The sequence below is a fragment of the Diabrotica virgifera genome, chromosome 1 (assembly GCF_917563875.1).
Source record: "Diabrotica virgifera virgifera chromosome 1, PGI_DIABVI_V3a".
NCBI classification, from domain to species: domain Eukaryota; kingdom Metazoa; phylum Arthropoda; class Insecta; order Coleoptera; family Chrysomelidae; genus Diabrotica; species Diabrotica virgifera.
Window position 1 is genome coordinate 120,607,658 of NC_065443.1, and position 21,992 is coordinate 120,629,649.

A 21,992-nucleotide genomic window follows, 5' to 3' on the forward strand; every position below is an offset into this window, starting at 1 on the left:
CCGACTAAAATATCTAGAAAGTTGCGTCTGAGTTTAGCGAACAGACTATAAAAGTAGTATTAGTAAAGTCCAGTAAAACAGTAAAAAACTAAAAATAAAGTTAAATGAATTAAATGAAAGTGTGACAGCATAAAACTATAGTAAGTACATTACAATAAAACTAAATATAACATACACACAATCCAGGTTATGCAGTGACAATACATAAAAATATAATATAAACTGACATTAATCAACTAACTACAGACAATAAAAAATGAACACATTACATATAGTCCAGAAAGCCACTGCGCATCCGCTAGGAAAAATATTCTAATTCGGATTTTTTGCACAATCTTACTCAAAAAGGACTCCTTTTAACAAATTTGCATGTTGCCAGGACCAAAAGGTGGTCAAAAATTTTTTAAACGTTTTTTTTTGTTTTTTTCCTAAAATTATTATTTTTGCATGGAAAAAAGTTTTTTTAGGTTTTTTGGATCATTCCAAACAGAAAAGGTCTTTAATAACTTTTCTCTAAAAATGATAGTTTTTGACATATAAGCGATTAAAAATTGAAAAATTGCGAAATCGGCCATTTTTAACCCTCAAAAACTATGTGAAAAACTGAAAATTTGAGTGTTGCCAAGGTAGGTAGATATTCTTTAAACATCGATTGATGAAATCCCGAAGAGTTTTTTGCAATACAATATTCAAATCTCCTTTGTTTTTTAATTGCTAATCAAGCGTGCGCGACACTATTTTCCACAGACAGTATGGTGCAAATGAAAGGAATAAATTCGTTATTTCGTAAACTGGCGACTTTAAGGAAAAATCCCGAAACAGGTCGATTTTTATTTTTAAGTTATGATATTGTGGCATATATGGTATACTAGTGACGTCATCCGTCTGGGCGTGATGACGTAATCGATGATTTTTTTAAATGAGAATAGAGGTCGTGTGGTAGCTCATTTGAAAGGTTCTTCAATTCTCTATTCAGTAATGTAAACCTTTACATAATTATTTATACAGGGTGTCCTTCTACTTCTTTTTTTGTCAAATAATTTAATTTAATAAAAAATTTTTGGACACCCTGTATAAATAATTATGTAAATGTTTATATTACTGAATAGAGAATTGAAGAACCTTTCAAATGAACTAGCACATGATCCCCATTCTCATTTAAAAAAATCATCGATTAGGTCATCACGTCCAGATGGATGACGTCACTAGTATACCATATATGCCACAATATCATAACTTAAAAATAAAAATCGACCTGTTTCGGGATTTTTTCTTAAAGTCGCCGGTTTACGAAATAACGAATTTATTCCTTTCATTTGCACCATACTGTCGGTGGAAAATAGTGTCGCGCACACTTGATTAGCAATTAAAAAACAAAGGAGTTTTGAATATTGTACTGCAAAAAACTCTTCGGGATTTGATCAATCGATGTTTAAAGAATATCTACCTACCTTGGCAACATTCAAATTATCAGTTTTTCACATAGTTTTTGAGGGTTAAATATGGCCGATTTCGCAATTTTTCAATTTTTAATCGCTTATATGTCAAAAACTATCATTTTTAGAGAAAAGTCACTAAAGACCTTTTCTGTTTGGAATGATCCAAAAAACCTAAAAAAACTTTTTTCCAGGTAAAAAAAAATAATTTTAGGATAAAAACAAAAAAAAACGTTTAAAAAATTTTTGACCACCTTTTGGTCCTGGCAACATGAAAATTTGCTAAAAGGAGTCCTTTTTGAGTAAGATTGTGCAAAAAATCCGAATTAGAATATTTTTCCTAGCGGATGCGCAGTGGCTTTCTGGACTAATAATACAAAAGCATTATCCATGGCAAAAATTAACAGATCCACTGAAAATATAATATTAAATATTAAACATAAGTGCTGACCGGCAAAATTGATTTTAGTCGGTTTTTAAATACTCGACTGGAAGAAGAGAATAAATCGATGTCCAAATCATTCAGGCGACTTAAAGTTCTATCTATTGGTGAGTTAAGACCATAGTTTGTTGAATGATGAGGTACATGGAACAAGTTATTATTTCTCAGATTATGGTTTGGAATATTAAAGTTTATTAATTTTAATAAATCAGGACAATTGATTTCACTATTTAATAGTTTATAAATAAAAGCTAGATCATTTATAATTCTACGGTCTTTTAAGGAGTGCAAATTGAGATCACTACGGATGATGGTATAGTTGTGGTTTAGTTCAATAACATTATATCCCAATCTGTATGCTGCAAATCTTAAAAACTTTTGCACTCTCTCGAGACAAACAACATTAACATTATAAAATGGTGACCAGACAATAGAGGAGAATTCTAATATAGATATAACCAATGATGAGTAAACAGCCTTTATTGTATTAAGGGAAAGATCAGCACAACTGCGAAGTATATAACCCAGTACTTTTGAAGCCTTTGCTGTCACATAGTTAATGTGATCCACAAACGTTAAATTTTCATCGAATATTACTCCTAAATCCTTTACTGTTTTAACATTGGAGAGCGCTTTACTGTCGATGACATATGATGATTGATATTTTTTTGCAACTTTGTGGAAGCTAATGAAATGACATTTATTAATGTCTAAAAAGAGTCTGTTTTTGTTACACCACTCAACTAAATTATTGAGATCGTTTTGAAGGAGACTACAATCTTCATGATCTTTGATAGATCTGTAAATCTTCAAATCATCAGCAAATAGCAAGTACTTAGAGTGATTAAAACATTCACCTATGTCGTTAATAAATAGATTGAACAGAAGGGGCGAGCAATGAGCACCTTGTGGAACTCCAGATTTTATTTGTATTGCATCTGACATAAATGAACCCAGTTTGAATTTTTGTGTGCGACCTATTAAATAGCTATCAAACCACTTTAAAAGCTGATCGCTGAAACCATATGCCTTAAGTTTATGTAGCAGTAAGTAGTGGTCAATCCTATCAAAGGCTTTTGAAAAGTCTGTGTATACACAATCTACCTGACATTTTCTTTCCAGATCTCTGATAATAGATGTTTCATAAGATAGTAAGTTTGTAGTTGTGGATTTCTTGTGCATAAAGCCATGTTGATAATTATTTATTAATTGTTGACAAGTAAAACTAATATGGTTATAAATCAACTTATCAAGTAATACAACTTATAGTAGTAGTATAAATCAACTTATCAAGTTATAATCAACTTATCAAGATAAATCAACTTATCAACTTGTAAAGTGTTGTTCTTTTGAATGCTGACACAGCTCGGCCATGAAATATTAACAATAACCAATAGCTGACGAAGCGTTATTGAAAACTAGTGCACTTGTGTTGAGTAATCTGTGTTACCTAATTATTTAACAACAAACGTGATGTTTGTTTTCTAAGACATTTAAAAATTAAAGGAATATGTCTTGCTCTTATTTTGGATGCTGATAATCCTGTACACCCCCTTCCACTTCATATGACTTAGTATGTTGTTAAGGCGGAAAAAAAAATCGCGTCGCTAGAGTGGAATTGTAGAGGACACGTGGAATTGGGCTTCACACAGAATAAGCAGTACAGAGCAGAGGACGCCCACCAGCCAGATAGACCGGCGATCTAAAGCATGTTATCGGTAACTGGATGCAAGACGCACAAAGCAGAGACAGATGGAAAGAGCTGTGAAAGACCTATGCCCTACAGTGGACGAGTACGCGTTGATGATAATGATGATGTTGAAAAATAACAATATTTAATGAATAAAATTCTTACCGAATCCTACACAACTGGCACAGCAATCACCCTCCTTCAGTTGTAGACGAGAACCAAGTCCACATTGTGGAGTAGCGCAATTTGCACCAGCACAAGCTGGATTTCCTGAAATAAAAAAATATTTAAGGTAAGTCAGAGAGATGCACTAGCGTGTCTCCTCTTCAACATAGATCTGGAAAAGACGGTCAGAGATGTCCGAATAGACAACAGAGGAAATATTTTTAATAAATCATCCCAAATTTTGGCATAGGCAAATGACGTGGATCTAGTTGCCCGCATAACACGCAAGCTAGAAGAAATGTATACCACATTCTCAAATGCCTCAAAAAATTTGGGCCTGCAGCTAAATAAGGAGATAACTAAAATTATGGCATCAAGACCCAACAATAGAACCAGAAACATCGGTCACCAATTCACGGTTGATAATTCTACCTTTGAAGTGGTAAACAAATTCACATTCTTGGGCTCCCCGATCACTAAGGAGAACATCATGACGGAAAAATCAAGCGAATCCTAGCAAATAAATGTTATTCCTAGCGAATATAATCCTAGCAAATAAATGTTATTTTGGACTAAGTAGACATAATTACGCGAAGCAGAAAATTAAGCCAAAAGACAAAAATAACCATATTATATTATAAAACCCTTATACAACCAGTGTTGACATATGGATCAGAGACATGGACCATCTCCAAGGCAGATGAAAACTTTCTGCTTATATTTGACCTAAGGATCCTGGAAGGAATATTCGGTGGCACCTGTAAAAATGGTATCTGGAAGAGAAGGTACAACTACCAGATATATCACAGATGTTAACATACATATGGTGGTAAAGACGTAGTATCGCTTATAAAAATAAGAAAACTAAGATGGACAGGACATCTAGCAAGATCACAGGAGAAAAACACTCCTGGAAGAATCCTTATGTCACAACCTGTGGGAAGTAGAAATAGGGGTAGGCTAAAACTCAGATGGAAGGATGGTGTAGAAATGATGGGTGGTTAGTCCAGGGCGGATCTGTTTTGAGATGGACGTTGAAAGGTGACTCATATTTTTTGCAGAAATTGCTTGGAATTTACTCATACAATAATTATTGAGTTATCCTCCCACTCAAAAAGGTCCGGAAAATTGTTTAAATAATCAAAATGTCAAAAAATGAAGGAAAATTTCGATTTTTTTCTTCGTTTTTTGATTATAACTTTAAAAGTATTCACTTCAGAGAAAAATTGCACTGACATAAGAGTTGCGAAATTTAATTTCCTACAATATAGGTTAGTAAAAATTTTTAAAAGTTGTCACCCTTATTGCAAAATATCAATAATTGTGAAAAACCATAAAAACATTAATTCGCATGTTACGGTTTTCAACCATTTATGCCACCTTCATAGTTTACCCAAAAAACTTTATGAGATAATAAAACACGAAACAGGTTTCGCAAAAAAAATCATTTTTTCAAAATGTTACAGGACTGAAAATAAAGCATATAGCAAGTTGAATTTTTTTTACATATAGAAGTATACCGTACTTTTCATTGCAATTTCTAAAATTAAAATCGGTTAACTACCACGGCGTCAGGAATTTTTTTAAATAAACAATAATTTTTGGTGCTACTCGCAGGACAGCGGTGTTCGACTCACACATGTTGATTTCCACCAAAATTTCTTTAAATCTTTTATAATATATTATTTTCTAACTCTATATTTTGTTGTATTTTAATATTTTAATTCCACAAAAATCAGACTAATTTGATTATTGTTTGTGAAATATTGTTTAAACAATTCCATATGTTTAAAAATAACAATCTTTTATTCTCTGTTAACCCGCCATTACACGCGCTATGAGGGAATCCCTCACCATATTTGTTTATAACCAATGAAATTGTGTAAAGTAATACGATAACCTTAAGCACCCAGGAATGCCTCTAGCATGGTTTATGAGAGGGTATGAACAAGTTATAGAATATTTCAGGCGATCAGTGTGCTGTGGGATAGTTGAAAGAAGAGACATCCCTCTTCAAGTGAGGGAATTCCTCACTGCGCGTGCAATCACGGTGAAATCACGTTTCTGTTATCTCAAAGAAACTTTTAGGTTTTTATTTAATATTTAGGTAGGTTTAATTAAAATATTATTGTTTGGATTAGGTTAGGAACAGTGGCACACCGAGCGGGGGGTTTGGGGGTTAAAATCCCACCCAGAGCATATAGAAATATATATAAAAGAAAGTAGGAAAATGTAACTTGTCTTTCACAAATAATACAAAAAACTTTCGATGCCCAAGCAAACCCCTCCTCCCCCCCCCAGAGGAAAATTCTAGGCGCGCCACTGGTTAAGAACCCATTTCTAAATTTACCTATTCTAATTGGGAAATAAGCCACAATTTAACTTGAAATATTGATTTTATTGACGTTTCGCATTCCACCTCGGACGTTGTTATCAAAATACAAAATATTAATAGTTAATTACATAAATGCCACAAAGAAATATCTTCAGAACAGTTGTTAATTGTAATTTGCATTTTTAGTAAAATGAATTCGCGTAAAGAACGTTAATTTCTTCAGTGGCTTGCTGAAATTGAAAATTAAGAAAACTTGCTTTTGATCTATGTAAATTATTTTTACTTTTGTTTTGTTAAATTAATAAAAAAAAGTTGGTTTACGAGACTTTCTATAATATGTGAGTACAACCCATTTTATATTTGTACATGTTGACATTCATTCTTCCTCGAAATAAGTCGAATATATGTAGGTGAGGGCGATGCTCATACGCGTGCAACCACGTCACAATAGAAGACGCGTGTAACGGCGGGTTAATATATTTTATATGAACAAAGAAAGTTTTTGCTAAAAACGTGTAATTTCAAAGGACAAAGTATGTGTTCTTATTTTGCAATAAACAAATTCATTTATTTATATCGATATGTACTAAAAATTAAAATTTATCAATCATTATCAAAGGTCATTGGAATGCCCAATCAGAGCAAACCTATCCGCTGCGCCTAGCACCACAAATTAATGTTTATTTAAAAAAATTCCTGACGCTGTAGTAGTTAACCAATTTTAAATATGAAAATTGCAAATGAAAGGTACAGTATTATTCCATATGTAAAAAAAATTAAACTTGCTGTCTATTTTGTTTTCTATCCTGCAACATTTTGAAAAAATGAATTTTTTTGCGAAAGTTGGATAGCAAAATTTATTTTGCAAAATCTGCTAAACCGATCTTAATGAAATTTACAGTGTTGTTTTATTGTATCATAAAGTTCTTCTGGGTAAAATATGAAGGTGCTAAGTGTAGAATAAATGGTTGAAAACTTAAAATGCGAATACTTGTTGTTTTATGTTTTTATCGCAATTATTGCTATTTTGCAGGAAGAGTGACAATTTTTAAAAATTTGACTAAGCCTGTATTGTATGAAATTTAATTACGCAACTTTATGTCTGTGCAACTTTTCTCGGAAATAAATACTTTTAAAGTTATAATAAAAAACCAAGAAAAAAATCGAATTTTTCCTTTATTTTTTAATATTTTGATTATTTAAACAATGTTCCGAACCTTTTTGAGTGGGAGGATAACTCAAATATTATTATATGAGTTATTTCCAAGCAATTTCTGCAAAAAAATATGAGTCATCTCCCAACATCCAAATGTACTAATATTTTTACAGGTGCGCCCTGGTCTAGGTAGAAAAATAGACGCAGCAGAGTGGCAATGGCAGCTAATCTGGAAAGCTCAACGTAGGTGGCGCTTGTGTAGTTGGAGGTCAAGTCAACTATTCAAATCAATCTATTTCTAAGTAAATATTGCATATTTGTTTGGCTGTGTGAATTTAATTTGAGAAACTAAAATGCCTCAGCAATAAGAAGGGATAAATATCTGCCGACAATAAATGCACGTATCTGCAATAAACATTTTGTTGAAACAGATTACGTATTGCCCCTGGATTCGACTGTAAAAAATCGAATGCTTCACTATAAAACTCAGATCACCATAAATATTTTTATTTTGGTCTGAGCTATAGAAATAAAATATTAAGACGATGATTAATATAGCTTACCCTTGGAAAAGGGCTTCCTTTTTCCAGTAACTCTCGCATTCCAGCAAAAAGAATATCGAAAGAAAATGGAAGAACTGAAACTTATTAATGAAAAGGCGCTTCAAGATATTATTCAATTACGGAATGAATTAAAGATCTCCAACGAAAGAGTACAAAAATTAGAAACAGAGGGAAGAAGGAAAAATATTGTAATTCAAGGACTGCAGATTGACACCGATCAACCACTCTTGCTAGGGAACGAGGTAGGAAAGTTCACAGAAAAGGAAATGCGAGTAAAAGTAAACGTTGGACGTAGAGATGGATAGCAAGATAGAAAAGACCAAAGTAATGCAAAATAAGATGAAACTCAAGCAACTGAGAGAAAGAATATACATAAATGATGATCTGACGAAGGATGGAAAGGGAAATAATGGCGAAAATAAGAATAAGAGAATAAGCTAAGGAAGAGAAAATCAAAGGAAATAGCACAAGAACAGGATACCAAAGACTGACAATAAACAATAAATTATGGAAATGGAATAAAGAAAAGGAACAGCTGGAAAGAATAGAGAAAGACATTGCAAAAAACTAGAATTGAATGCAGTATTAGGAGACCCAACAAAGAAAACGGAAACAAGAATCGAAAAATAATAAACGAGATAATGGCAATAAAGAAGAACTAGTTAAAAGTTAAAAGCGACGTGGAATATAAGAGGATCATTCCAGGAAGGAAAACTGAAGCATCTACTTAGTAAACGAAGCCAAAAAATATAAATTTGATCTTGTGGCAACAAGAGACTAAGAAGCTGGGACAGGGTAGTTAGGAAATAGATGGCTATATAAACAGTGGAGGCTGTTAAAGGGCTTCCTTTTTTCCAGTAACTCTCGCATTCCTTCTTCTCAATTCGTTTTTCAACGTACAAACAGTCCAAGATTCGTATTTTTTTGCAATAATTTATTATTTATTAAATCATAAACAAAAACACAAAACACCATATACATACTTCACGAATTGTCAAAACAATGACCCCCAACTATACTAGCGCCGCCAAGCGGGAGAAACGGCGTACATAGCTGCCATTGGCAATGGATAGAACTGACTGGCGTAATAGACTTGGAAATGTTGCTCTTTTTTAGGGCTGTAGGACCATGGGACCACTATTTAAAAAATAATTTATTACCTTCCACATGAGACTATTTTTGAATCAGTTATTCATGTCGAATCGGATAATATTTCTATTTCGGAACATTTCAGGAGGGGGACAGTGTGTCAATATTCGAGAACTCAATCGACTATAGGTGGCAGTGCAGTTGCATGAAAATGGCCGAATAAATAAATCATGCATTAAATGAACACACCAGACAAGCATACAATCGACATTGATACAACGGATGTTTGCCCCTCCCGAAAATTTTCCGAAATAGAAAGTTGTCCGACTCGACATGAATAACTGAATAAAAAAGTCTCATGAGGGAGACAATAAATTTTTGTTTTTAAAAATTGGGCATAAGGACTAATTTAGCTCAGATACAAAAATAATCTAGCAGCTTTGTACCATTCGACTTCATTGATGATGTTGCTTTAAGGGGATGGGTACGAACTTTCGGCTTCAATGCTATTTAAATGAGATTCAATTTTTTCGAATCCTGAGAAAACTAATAAGTATTTTTGAAAAATTTAAACACAGAATAAAAGATTAAGTTATTAACGAGGGCAGAAAGTCCCCTAAAACCGCCCCTGTTCCGGTGTTTAAAAGTCTCCGAAAACTTATATAATGTTTATTTTAATAAGTTACAAGGGTGAAAATCTAAGAGAACATTTAGTGTCATTTTTAATTTCAAATATCCCATTCAAAAGAAACTTTTTCTACGGCCGTGCTAAAAGAGCGACTTTCACGCACGCATTTCGCTTCCGAAAGTTGCACTTTCCCGCACGGCGTGCGTGAAAGTAAATTTTCCCGCACTGCGTGCGGCGAGTCACAATGCGACGTGTCACATTTAAGAAAATATCCATAATATACGTATTAAAAAATAATCCTACGAATATCACACGACAGAAAGAATAAATAAGAAAATAATGCCTTATTTTTACTCAAATTTGTTGTCATTGGGCAATAGCCACTCGAGCCCTGCGGGCTCTCGTGTCTATTGCCAGACAACAAATTTTCGAAAAACTGTCGAATTATTTTCAATTTATTCTCACTCTCTTGTGATATTATACCCGATAATTTTTGATAATAATTTCCCGTCGTCAAGTATATTACGTTAGATGCCCTTCGTTGCTACGAACAAATACATTCAGTGACATTAATGACAATTAATGTTTTAAAAATTATAAAAGTGATGACTTTCAACCGTAAAATATTTATAACAACTGTGTGTATAATTGTACTAATTTGTACTTACATAAATAAATTACAATAAAATTTTGGTTTTGAACAGTTTTATTCACGAAATAATCGCAACAAATTGCACTCGATCTCTAAAATTAATATAGAATTTTTGCCCTCGTGACAATTTGACATAATTTCACTCGCCTTTGGCTCCTGAGATTAGAACTGTCAAAGTGTCACTAGGGAAAAATTCAATAATTTTAGAGCTCTTGTGCAATTACTACTGATTATTTCATTCATAGGAGATTCTGACCAATAGAATGCTAGAGAAATAATAATTAAACTGATTATTTTTTGATGATTTTAACTTCCAATCGTATAGTAATATATTTGATCATGTGTTTAATTCTGTCTAATCAGATTAAAATTATACTGAGAATTATCTACTGTAGAAAATTACCGATAGAATTTTTTTAAGTAGATTGTTTCTGTTTAATGGCAACCAGTTTCCTAGTTTTGACAACTGTCACATTTAAGAAAATATCCATAATATACGTATTAAAAAATAATCTTACGAATATCACACGACAGTAAGAATAAAAAACAAGAAAATAATGCTTCATTTTTACTCAAATTTGTTGTCATTGGATTGGGCAATAGCCACTCGAGCCCTGCGGGCTCTCGTGTCTATTGCCAGACAACAAATTTTCGAAAAACTGTCGCATTGTTTTCAATTTATTTTCACTCTCTTGTGATATTATACCCGACTATTTCACTAGACTGTTTTTAACTGATAAAACGTCATAGCAACGCATCGTTTCCTACTGACAAAACTCCTTAGCGACGTGATTTCTCAGCGACAAAATTATGACAGATCCGTCACGAAAGTGTCTGGTAATAATAAATAAATAAAGATTATATTTCGTTGATATGGTGCATTAATTGTCTCGTGAAATAGTCTTGTCGAATATCATTCGAGAGAAAATTGTTTACCGGCAAAATTTTCTCCTGGTTTCATTCAAGTTCGTTGCCTTTTGGTAATTTTCGCTTATGAATTTAATTCGTCAAAAATTGCCAGGCAACAAAGTTTCATACCAGTCGAAAATATTGCCGGCACAATTTTCTGTCTTGTGATATTATATACGATAATTTTTGATAATATCCCTTCGTCAAGTGTATTACGTCAGATGGCCTTCGTGTTACGAAAAAATACATTCAGTGGCATTAATGACAATTAATCTTTTAAAAATTATAAAAGTGATGACTTTCAACCGTCAAATGTTTATAACAACTGTGTGTTTAATTGTACTAATTTGTACTTACCTAAATAAATTGCAATACAATTTTGGTTTTGAACAGTTTTATTCATGAAATAATCGCAGCAAATTGCACTCAATCTCTAAAATTATTATCGAATTTTTGTCCTCGTGACACTTTGACATAATTTCACTCCCCTTCGAGTCGTGAAATTAAAACTGTCAAAGTGTCACTCGGGAAAAATTCGATAATTTTAGAGCTCTTGTGCAATTACTACTGATAATTCGATGAAATAAAATGATTTTGATATAATATTTAAAACTCAGATCAGTGGACAATTACAATGGTTTTTAATTGTCGTCATGGAAACAAATATCGTCGATGTGGTAACCCATTATATTGAAAGTTTTGTTTTGACAATCTTGTTAAATAATTAATTTGTGCATTTTCACTTCTAAATAAACATTGATATAACTCTATTTTTTGTGGCTTTCTTTTTCAAACGTACGGCCCTAGAAAAAATATTATTCCTAACTCATATGGAAAGTGTCTTCCCCGCACTCGATTGCTTGCCCGAACTCCACTATCGCGTCGTTCGGGTCAACGGCAGTCGCGTGCGTGAAAGTATCACTTTCCGCACTAGTTTAAAATTTTCAAAAATACTTATTAGTTTTTTCAGGATTCGAAAAGAATGATTACATTTAAAATACATTGAAAATTTTACAAGCGTCAAAATTTGAAGACTGTAAGTTTGAGTAAGTCTAATGTATTGAAGTTTTTATTAATATTTTGGGTAATATACAAAATAATTATTATCATTGCCCAATAAAAGTTCCAAAGTGCAGTAAAATACTAAGGATAAATCACGAGATACTTCATGAATTCGTATTTTACAAGAAGAACTGACTGGTAAAAAATTTAACCTGGTTTGAGAATAAAACTTGTCTGCTTTTGTGTAAAAAATTTGGTGAATAGTGTACCTGATCTGTCATTTCAATTTCACTTTTAATGGAAGGGCAAAGCTTTTTGTGAATATCTTTTTGTGAATATTTTTGGGATGAGTAAGTATAATATGGGTTTATATTTGTTGTCGATAATTTTTTATATTCATATTTATTGTCTGGCAATATTCTATTCACACATATAACCTCCAAGCCACGTTCCTTTCCAACCTTTTATTTAATATAACTTATTTATTTTAACAATAAATAAATTCATATGTGCATATTTTGTGTAAAGGGAGACATTTGTATAGAGAGACATGTGTAACTCAAGACAGAGAGAGATAATTGCTAATGTTAAGACGATTATGCTCATTGAATAAGAAGAACAAAAGGCATATATGAAATACACACAAAGGGTACATGTAAGTTATAAAAAGAAACGTCAAAATCCGTGAACAAGAACCGAAGAGTTAGTTTATATCTCGAGTTTGAAGTTGAAATTTGATTTTTATGGGGGATTTTAAAAAAGTATCAACTTTGTCCCTAAGTATTATAGGTTTTTTTAAATTTGTAAAAATCTATGAATCACTGTAAAGATTTTGCAATATCTTTAGCACTACAAGGCCCATCTTTCCACGCAATATCGAGATTGTAGGTTCATTTCTACAATAGGTATAAACATTTATTAAAAATTAGGGGTTCTTAGGAAGTATATTATTTAGGTAGTTGTTTAGGAAGTATATCAAACGTGTTATTCTCATAAAACCGAGGAACAAACAAACTTACCAAATGGTTCGCATGTGGGACAACAATTACCATCTTTCATCTTCAATATAGATCCAGGAGGGCAGTCTGTAGCCACTGCAACTGTGCATTGTTTACCTTCACATGGGTTATCTTTGGGTAACAATGGGTTACCTGAAACAAAAACATTTATACACTAATCGTCAAAATTAACGCACCACCTTAAAAATGGGACATTTTTGATGTCTCGTATTTCCTAAACCTGTTGTCCGATTTTAGTGACTTTTTTAATGTGTTATAGCTTTATTCTTCAAGAATATCGATGTGATAATATTGTTGCTAAACAGATAAGTGTCATTGTATACCGGGTGTAACAATGATAGTGTGTTTTTTTCCTCAAAGTTTGGAACACCCTGTAAAATATTCTAGCGTATATAAAATATTGAAATTAAAACTCAACTGTAGCCTTAGGCTTTTTTAACATTTCGCTTTTTGATTTATGTACTTGATTATGTTGGACAATAAAAAAGTTAGATACATTAACAACTAGCAACGTTCTTCATCAATACAAGGTGTTTCTAAATAAGTGCGACAAACTTTAGGGGAAATTCTGCATGAAAAAATAATGACCGTTTACTTTATAAACATGTGTCCGCAAATGCTTCGTTTCCGAGATACGGGATATTGAATTTTTTCTAACAAACTGACGTAGTTATTGCGCATTTTTTGAGGTACAACTAAGAATTTTATATTCACCATTGGCGTGCATACGGGTTATATTACCCGGTCATATTACCCGTATGCACGCCAATGGTGTATACAAAATTCTTAATTGTATGCCAAAAAGTGCCCAATAACCATCTCTTAAAACCTACCAAATTTCATTTGCATATCTCAACCGGTTTTAGAGCAATAAATAAATCATCAGTTTGTAAGAAATAATTCAACATCCCGTATCTCGGAAACAAAGCATTTGCGGACATATGTTGATTAAGCAAAAAGTCATTATTTTTCATGCATAATTACGCCTTAAAGTTTGTCGCACTTATTTAGAAACACCCTGTGTTTATAAAAAACATTGCTAGTTGTTAAAGTACCTAACTTTTTTATTATCCAACATAAGCGAATGAATCAAAAAGCAAAATGTTAAAATAGCTTAAGGTTACAGTTGAGTGTTAATTTCAATATTTTATATATACCCTAGAATATTCCACAGGGTGTTCCAAACTTTAAGGAAAAACACACTATCATTGTTACACCCGGTATACAATGACACTTATCTGTTTAGCAACAATATTATTACATCGATATTCTTGAAGAATAAAGCTATAAGATGTTAAAAAAATCACTAAAATCGGACAATAGGTTTAGGAAATATGAGACATTAAAAATATCCCATTTTTAAAGTGGTGCGTTAATTTTGACGCTTAGTGTATAATAAATTAAAATTGAGTAAATAAACGTTAAAATTTCTAAGTTATAAGACACAAAATTATTTTAGTAACTGTATAAAACTTATCAAATTACATCTATGTAAATCAATACGAACATAAACTATAAATAGTAGGTTTTTAGCATAAATAAATTAAAGAGCTCTTGAATAGAAAATAATAGATTCGATTGAATAATAAAAGACTATGTAATTGGTAAAAATACTCGAGGGCCAATAAACATTAAATAATATATTGATGGTGAATACTCAAAATATTTTATCAAAAAGGTAGGTACCCTACAGATAAACTAAACGTCGAGTAAATTTCTCTTTTAATAAATGGAGACTATTAAACCAGAAAAATTTATAAGCAATAACAAATGAGAAAAAATGTGAATGTGAGAACATGAAAAGCCAATCAGACCTATTAGCAGGAAAAACAAATGAAGGGAAAATAACCAGATATATTTTAACAATCACAAAAATATACAGTATGACAGACTTTAAGGAAAAATCCCGAAACAGGTCGATTTTTATTTTTAAGTTATGCTATTATGGCATATATGGTATACTAGTGACGGCATCCATCTGGGCGTGATGACGTAATCGATGATTTTTTTTAATGAGAATACGGGTCGTGTGCTAGCTCATTTGAAAGGTAATTCAATTCTCTATTCAGTAATATAAACATTTACATAATTATTTATACAGGGTGTCCAAAAAATTTTTTAATTAAATTATTTGACAAAAAAGAAGAATATAATATGTAATTTATTTAATTCAAAATACATTTTACTGTTACCCGAAAACTAAAAAATGTTTATTTCACAAATAAACATTGCTTTTCGATTAAATTTAATGTTCAAGCCAGCTCCCGCCAGCCACCGGCCTCTTGGAAGTTTGAACATTTAATTTAAGCGAAAAGCAATGTTTATTTGTGAAATAAACTTTGTTTTCTGATTTGTGAAAGCAGAAAAATGTGTTTTTAATTAAATAAATTACATACATTCTTCTTTTTTTGTCAAATAATTTAATTTAGTAAAAATTTTTTAGACACCCTGTATAAATAATTATGTAAATGTTTATATTACTGAATAGAGAATTGAAGAACCATTCAAATGAGCTAGCACACGACCCCCATTCTTATTTAAAAAAATCATCGATTATGTCATCACGCCCAGATGGATGACGTCACTAGTATACCATATATGCCACAATATCATAACTTAAAAATAAAAATCTACCTGTTTCGGGATTTTTTCTTGAAGTCGCCGGCTTACGAAATAACTAATTTAATCCTTTTATTTGCACCATAGTGTATAGGTGGAAAACAAAGATAAAAAACGAAATAGAAGAAAAGAAGAACCTTTACCAAAACTGGCTGACCACAGGAGATCAAGAAGACATAACGAAATATGAAAAAAAAAACAAGGAAGGCTCACTTATGAAACCCAAAAACACGATCATAAAAAATAAAATTTTAAGAAAAATGGCCAAGGAATCCATGAAAAAGGTTAAAGAGCTTCAGACCGAATATCCTTGAAAGGATAAATGCAGAACTAATATAGAGTAATATAATTTTGAAAAGTTGTATACTGTCGTCTTTGCATTAGGGGACAAATAGGAATCGAAAAAAAAAAAGAATCTTTTAATTATTTATAGATTAATGCTGATATACAGCTCTAAAATCAATTAAAGAGTTAGAGCTAGAGTTTACCGAAGGTAAGTAGGGATAAGCCTTATAATGAAAACTCTATAGAAAATGACTCGATAACACTGTCGTCAATAAAACAATTATTATTTATGCTATAGATAAGTTTTTTCAATAACAAATAAAGGGGAATTATTGCAGGGCAGATCTATAAAAATTTTATCGGACAATCAGGCTGCATTAAATATAGTGATATATAATGGAATTGACAGCAGGCTAAGTAGGCATGAATCTAATAAAGTATTCAGTATGTAATAATAATGTATACGAACAAATCTATGTTCCTGTACAGCGAAGTAGATAAAAACAAACGAGCACAGGCAGAAGTAGGCCTCGTAATGCACAATAAATATAGCAGCAGCATTCAAGAAATAAGATACATCAACGAACACATGATGCTGGTTTGTCTTAAACTTCACCACACGACACTTAATATTATCGCTGTGTATGCCCCAGATAACAACAAAAACAAGAAAGAAAAAGATGCTTTTTATGGACAGCTCCAAGATCTACTGGACACCACAATAGCCGGTAGTAAAACAATCATTCTCGGCGACTTAAACGCCAGAGTCGGCAACATACCTGTGGCTGGAGTTACACAAAGATTTAACGAAGAAACGCTCAACGACAACGGAGAAAGACTCCTAGAACTGTGTTTATTGAATAACTTCCGAATTAACAACACATACTTTGACCACCCAATACAGCATAAGATCACCTGGTCAGATACAAGAGCAAGTAACTCTATGATTGACTACATTATAACAAACAGACAAATACACCCCAGGGATATAATAGATATGCGCACTCTATCGTCCGCCAATGTAGGATCCGACCATGGCCTGGTACTAGGGAAAATGGCAAGCGAAATACAAAAGTCAAAGAAAAGTTAAACATAGAAAGCTTAGAAGACGAAGGGACACAAAACTTGTATAGAAACAGACTAACAGAAAAGCTAAACAGCCATAACCTAGAGACTAAAAAGGATATAGAAGAAACCTGGAAAATTATTAGAAAAAAGTATCCTACAAGCAGCAGAAGAAGCTTTAGGTAAAAGAAAAGTCAACAGAAATAAACGGGAATACAAAACTCCATGGTACGACGAAATGGTGAAAGCACTAGCAAATCAAAAGAAACCAGTTTTCCTAACATACAAAAGAGTGAAGACACCGGAGGCACGAGACGACTACGTGACAATCAGGCATAGAGTAAACCAAGAAATAGATAACATCAAAAAAGAACACTGGGAGAAATTTACCAAAGATATGGAATAGGGCCCCTATGGATCCCAGAAAAAAGTGTGGAAGATGATAAGGAGACAAAAACAGAAATGAATGAGTTTGTACGGATAGATAACATAACGGAGACACAATGGACTGAGTATTTCACGAAATTATATGGAGAAGGAGAAGAAGAGAACAGAGAAATAAACATTAATAAAACCCACGATAGAGTGCTAATATCAGAAGAAGAGCTACAAGAACGAATAAAAAAATTAAAGAATAGAAAAGCACCTGGTCCTGATAAGATAAATAATGAACTGCTAAAATATGGAGGAGGAACACTACTCAAATGGCCCCTAAAATTATTTGTCGATATAATAAATATCGGAGTAGTACTAGCGGAATGGAAGGAAAGACTCCTGCTACCGATACTCAAAAAAGGAGACTCGAAAAATCCTGAAAATTATAGAGGCATTAGTCTGATGAACAGCACATTAAAATTGTTGACGGCAGTCATAAAAGGTAAAATCGAGGAACAAGCAAACATGGCAGATGAACAAGGCTTCTGGAAGAACCGCAGCACAATAGATGTAATTTTTATTATCAGGCAAATGGTAGAAAAGCATACTGAATATGGAAAACCAGCATACATATGATTTGTAGATTTAAAAAGTGCTTTTGACAGGGTGAGGCGAAATGATATCTTAAATTTATGACAAGCTGGACAAATAGACCACCTGATAATAAGGCTAATTAATGAAATTAACCAGAACAACAAGACCAGAGTTATAATGTCAACAGGAGAAACAGAACGCATAGAACTAAAAGGGGGAATCTGTCAAGGAGACTCGCTCAGCCCATTGTTATTCAATATGGTGATTAATCAAATAATTCACGAAGTAAGAAAACGACATGGATACCATATGGGAGCATATAAAATCACGATACTATGCTATGCCGATGATGCAATACTAATTGCTGATAACGAGGATGACCTATAGTCGGTTCGCTAAACTCAGACGCAAATGGCTAATGATTTTAGTACGTAACTTTGCAAAATTACTAAATACTTAGTAAGTATTAACTATTTAGTAATTATTTTTTTGGCAATTTTATCAAATTGGCAAAATTACTAGCTTAAATCACTAGCCAGTTGAGTCTGAGTTTAGCGAACGGACTATACAAAGGCAGCTCCACACTTTCAATATCACAGCAAATAAACTTAATATGAGAATATCAGTAGAAAAAACTAAATGTATAGTAATAAGTAAAGAGCCGCGTAGATGCAAGTTAGAAATAGACGGCAAAATTGTAGAACAAGTAATGAAATTCAATTACCTAGGAGTAGATATCGCTAGTGACAGGAATATAAGAACAGAGACCACAACACAAGCAACAAAAGCGGCAAGAGTAAGTGGTTGCCTCCGAGAAACTATAATGTGGAGAAACAAATATCTGCTGACCACGGAAAGCAAAATAAAAGTATACAAGCCAATAGCAAGACCTATCATAACATATGCAGCGGAGAGAAGGACCGATACAAGAAAGACGAAACAACAAATCAACAATATTGAAATGAAAGTATTAAGATCAATAGCGGGCATATCATTAAGAGACAGACAAAGCAACAGAAGTATACGAGAACGATGCAAAATTCAAAAAGAGGTGGATAAAAACAAGAAAGAAAAACTGGAACGAACATGTAAACCGTAAAAACAACAAGCAGTATAGCAGAAGACCCTTTGGAAGGCTACCGAAAAGGTGGAAAGACAATGTGAAATCAACAACAATGGAAACAGAATAAGAGGCAGACAAACAGGAGTAATCCTAGTCGCGCGAAAAAGAAGAAGAAGAAGAAGTATGTAATAAAGAAGTAACAAAGTAAGTTTACTGTGGGTGGCTGGATCTACTGGTATTAAAGGGAGCGAAAAAATGCCATAAGGTCAGCTAAAATATATGGTATTCAATGCTGGGCAGTTAAAAAGAACAATGAATGCATGTGTCGGAAACGAAAATGCTTAACTGGTTAAGTTACCTTAGGAGTCACCAAATACTCATGGAAATGGTTGGAGAGAAAGACGTTCCGTGAAGAGGATACATATTGTTAAAAACCAAGAAATAAAGACAGATAAAATAGACTGAACAATTATCCCATTCGCCATTCTTATAATTTTTTGATTGATAAGCGTGTGTCAATGTGCCACTTTAATACATATTATATCATTGTACCTATATAAAGAAGGACGTAATTGTCTTTGCCTCAATAGTATTATAAATTGTATCACTTATCGCAGCTCCAGTCTAAATGTACCATTACAAAAGAGAAAACAATTCTGACATAATTATATTTTAATGTTTAAAACGAGCTCCAAATATTATTTTAAAAAATGGGACAATAATATCAAAAACAACTCAAATGTAACCAATGGCTAAATCAAATCATTGACAAATAAATATTCAAAAATTGGAATTGTGACATTCTGTCTGAGAAAAATATTAATCTTAAAAACACCAATATAAATAAACAAAAATAAAATAATAAACCAATATTAAAAGTACACTGAATACCAGACATTTAACAGCATATTAAAAAATATACATCTCCACATGGAAATTATAGGTTTGTTCGTAGAACGATCAGCAACCGTTGCCAACTATCAGACGCATGCGCGTTCGTAGTCTACGAACGCTAACTGTTAACTGCGCAACGCTAACTGTTCACTGCGCATGCGTCTGATGGTTGGCAACGGTTGCTGATCGATTGGATCGTACTACGAACAAACTTTATATAAAAATTAGCTTATTAAGGACACACAAACTACTCGAAAATATGTCAACAGAAAACAGCATACAAACGAAATAAAAATGAAGAAAATGGTAGACAGACTAAACGAAAAGAAAGTTATTGTGAACCTAAACAATACCTATAACATAAGAAGAAATATGACTTAGTATATTTTAAATTAAAATAGGAGATGATGAAGAAGATCCAGATTTAGAAATTAGAACCGCAAAAACATGTAAAGAATATAAATATCTCGGAGCTATAATATCTAAAGAAAGCACTACCAAAAGAGACATCGAAAATAGAACCCAGCAGGGCAAAAAAACGGTAAACATTCTAAGCTCTCTACTATGGTCTAAAGATATAAGAGAAAAAACGAAATTGACAATCCATCGTACCTTGGTTATGACTTATGGGGCAGAAGTTTGGCAGATCACGAAAAAATACAGAAAAAGAATAGAAGTCGTAGAAATGGATTATCTAAGGAGAGCCTGTGGTGCATCCAAAAAAGATCACATTAGGAATGAAGATATTAGAGGAAGGACAAATACTGCATATTTCAGTGTAGATAGAATTGAAACGAGAAACTAATGTGGTATGGTCACGTGAAACGAACGATGAAGATAGATAGCAAAAGAAAGCTTTAAATTACATACCACAACAAAGAAGAATGAGGGTAAGGCCTTCAGTTACCTAGGAAGAGAATGTACGGCACATCATGAGAGATAGAACCATTAAAGAATACGAATGGATGGACAGAAAATGATGGCGGTCGAAATGCGAGAAGCTGAAGAGGCTGTAGGAACCTCGCTAATAGACAAATAGATAGATATTTTGAAAGCAGAATAAAAGAAAAAATATTAAGTAAACAAAATTCTTACCGAATCCTACGCAAGTGGGACAACAATCACCTTCCTTCACTTTTGCATTAGCACCAAATCCACATTGTACAGGTTCGCACGTTACACCATCACATTTTGGATTTCCTAAAATAAAAAAATAATTAAAATAAGTACAAAGTACTAAGACTAACACTAGTGTTGCCTTAATGGGTTGCGTTGGTCCCATAGGACCAAAACATATTTATTTATTTATTAATGGCATTTTTAAATGCACGCTAAGAGAACAACGTGGCCTAGAAGATAATATATAAAGTATGGTTTCTTAAATATACAATAATTTTGACGAAATTACCAAGTTCCAAGGCACTACATACAGAAAACTACGTATATGGTGAAATGGCCCATATATGAAAATATGGCTGGCAGGAATGTGTTAAATTTAGATACAAACCATCTTACAGCTTTGTACAATGCAACTTGATTAGTGATACATAATATGTGATTACTTAATTTTATAAGTTTAAAAAATTTTAATATGTTGAATGTTGAATGCTCTAATATTTTTGATAAAATACAAAAATAACTACCATTATTACCTAAAACTTCCGAAGAGCAGTAAAGTACTAAGGCACACAGTACGAAATACTTCATTGTGAATTTTTATGTTAAAATAAAAACTGATGGTACAAAAGTTGAAACTGGTTTGAGGAAAAAAAAGTCGGTGCCTGCTTTTATATTATTTGGTAAATATAACGCTAATAAAACGAATAAATATTGATAGAAAACAGTATAAATTAACGATTATATTACAACACGATCTAAAAATATGAATATTAGGCGAATATATTATTTTTATCTATGGAAAAATTATAGATAAATCAAAATCAATATTTTTTTAAAACAAGAACATATATTGATGAAGGTTAGTGTTAAAGTAGGAAAATATTCAAACATA

At 32.5% G+C, this 21,992-nt stretch overlaps 1 protein-coding gene across 5 annotated transcripts in view; it reads right to left on the minus strand.

The window, feature by feature from the left end:
- LOC126880071 (uncharacterized protein DDB_G0274171-like) overlaps positions 1–21,992 on the minus strand; it is a 58,919-nt gene that overhangs the window by 24,016 nt on the left and 12,911 nt on the right. For 4 of the 5 annotated variants that reach the window (XM_050643749.1, XM_050643755.1, XM_050643732.1 and 1 more), the window contains exons 2-4: positions 21,077–21,181; positions 13,087–13,218; positions 3,734–3,838 (exon numbers count right to left, since the gene is read on the minus strand). In XM_050643749.1, coding sequence (XP_050499706.1) covers positions 3,734–3,838; positions 13,087–13,218; positions 21,077–21,181 — 342 coding nt within the window. Of the gene's footprint in view, positions 1–3,733; positions 3,839–13,086; positions 13,219–21,076; positions 21,182–21,633; positions 21,855–21,992 lie in introns of those variants that run through there. The other variant, XM_050643737.1, reaches the window with a different exon arrangement.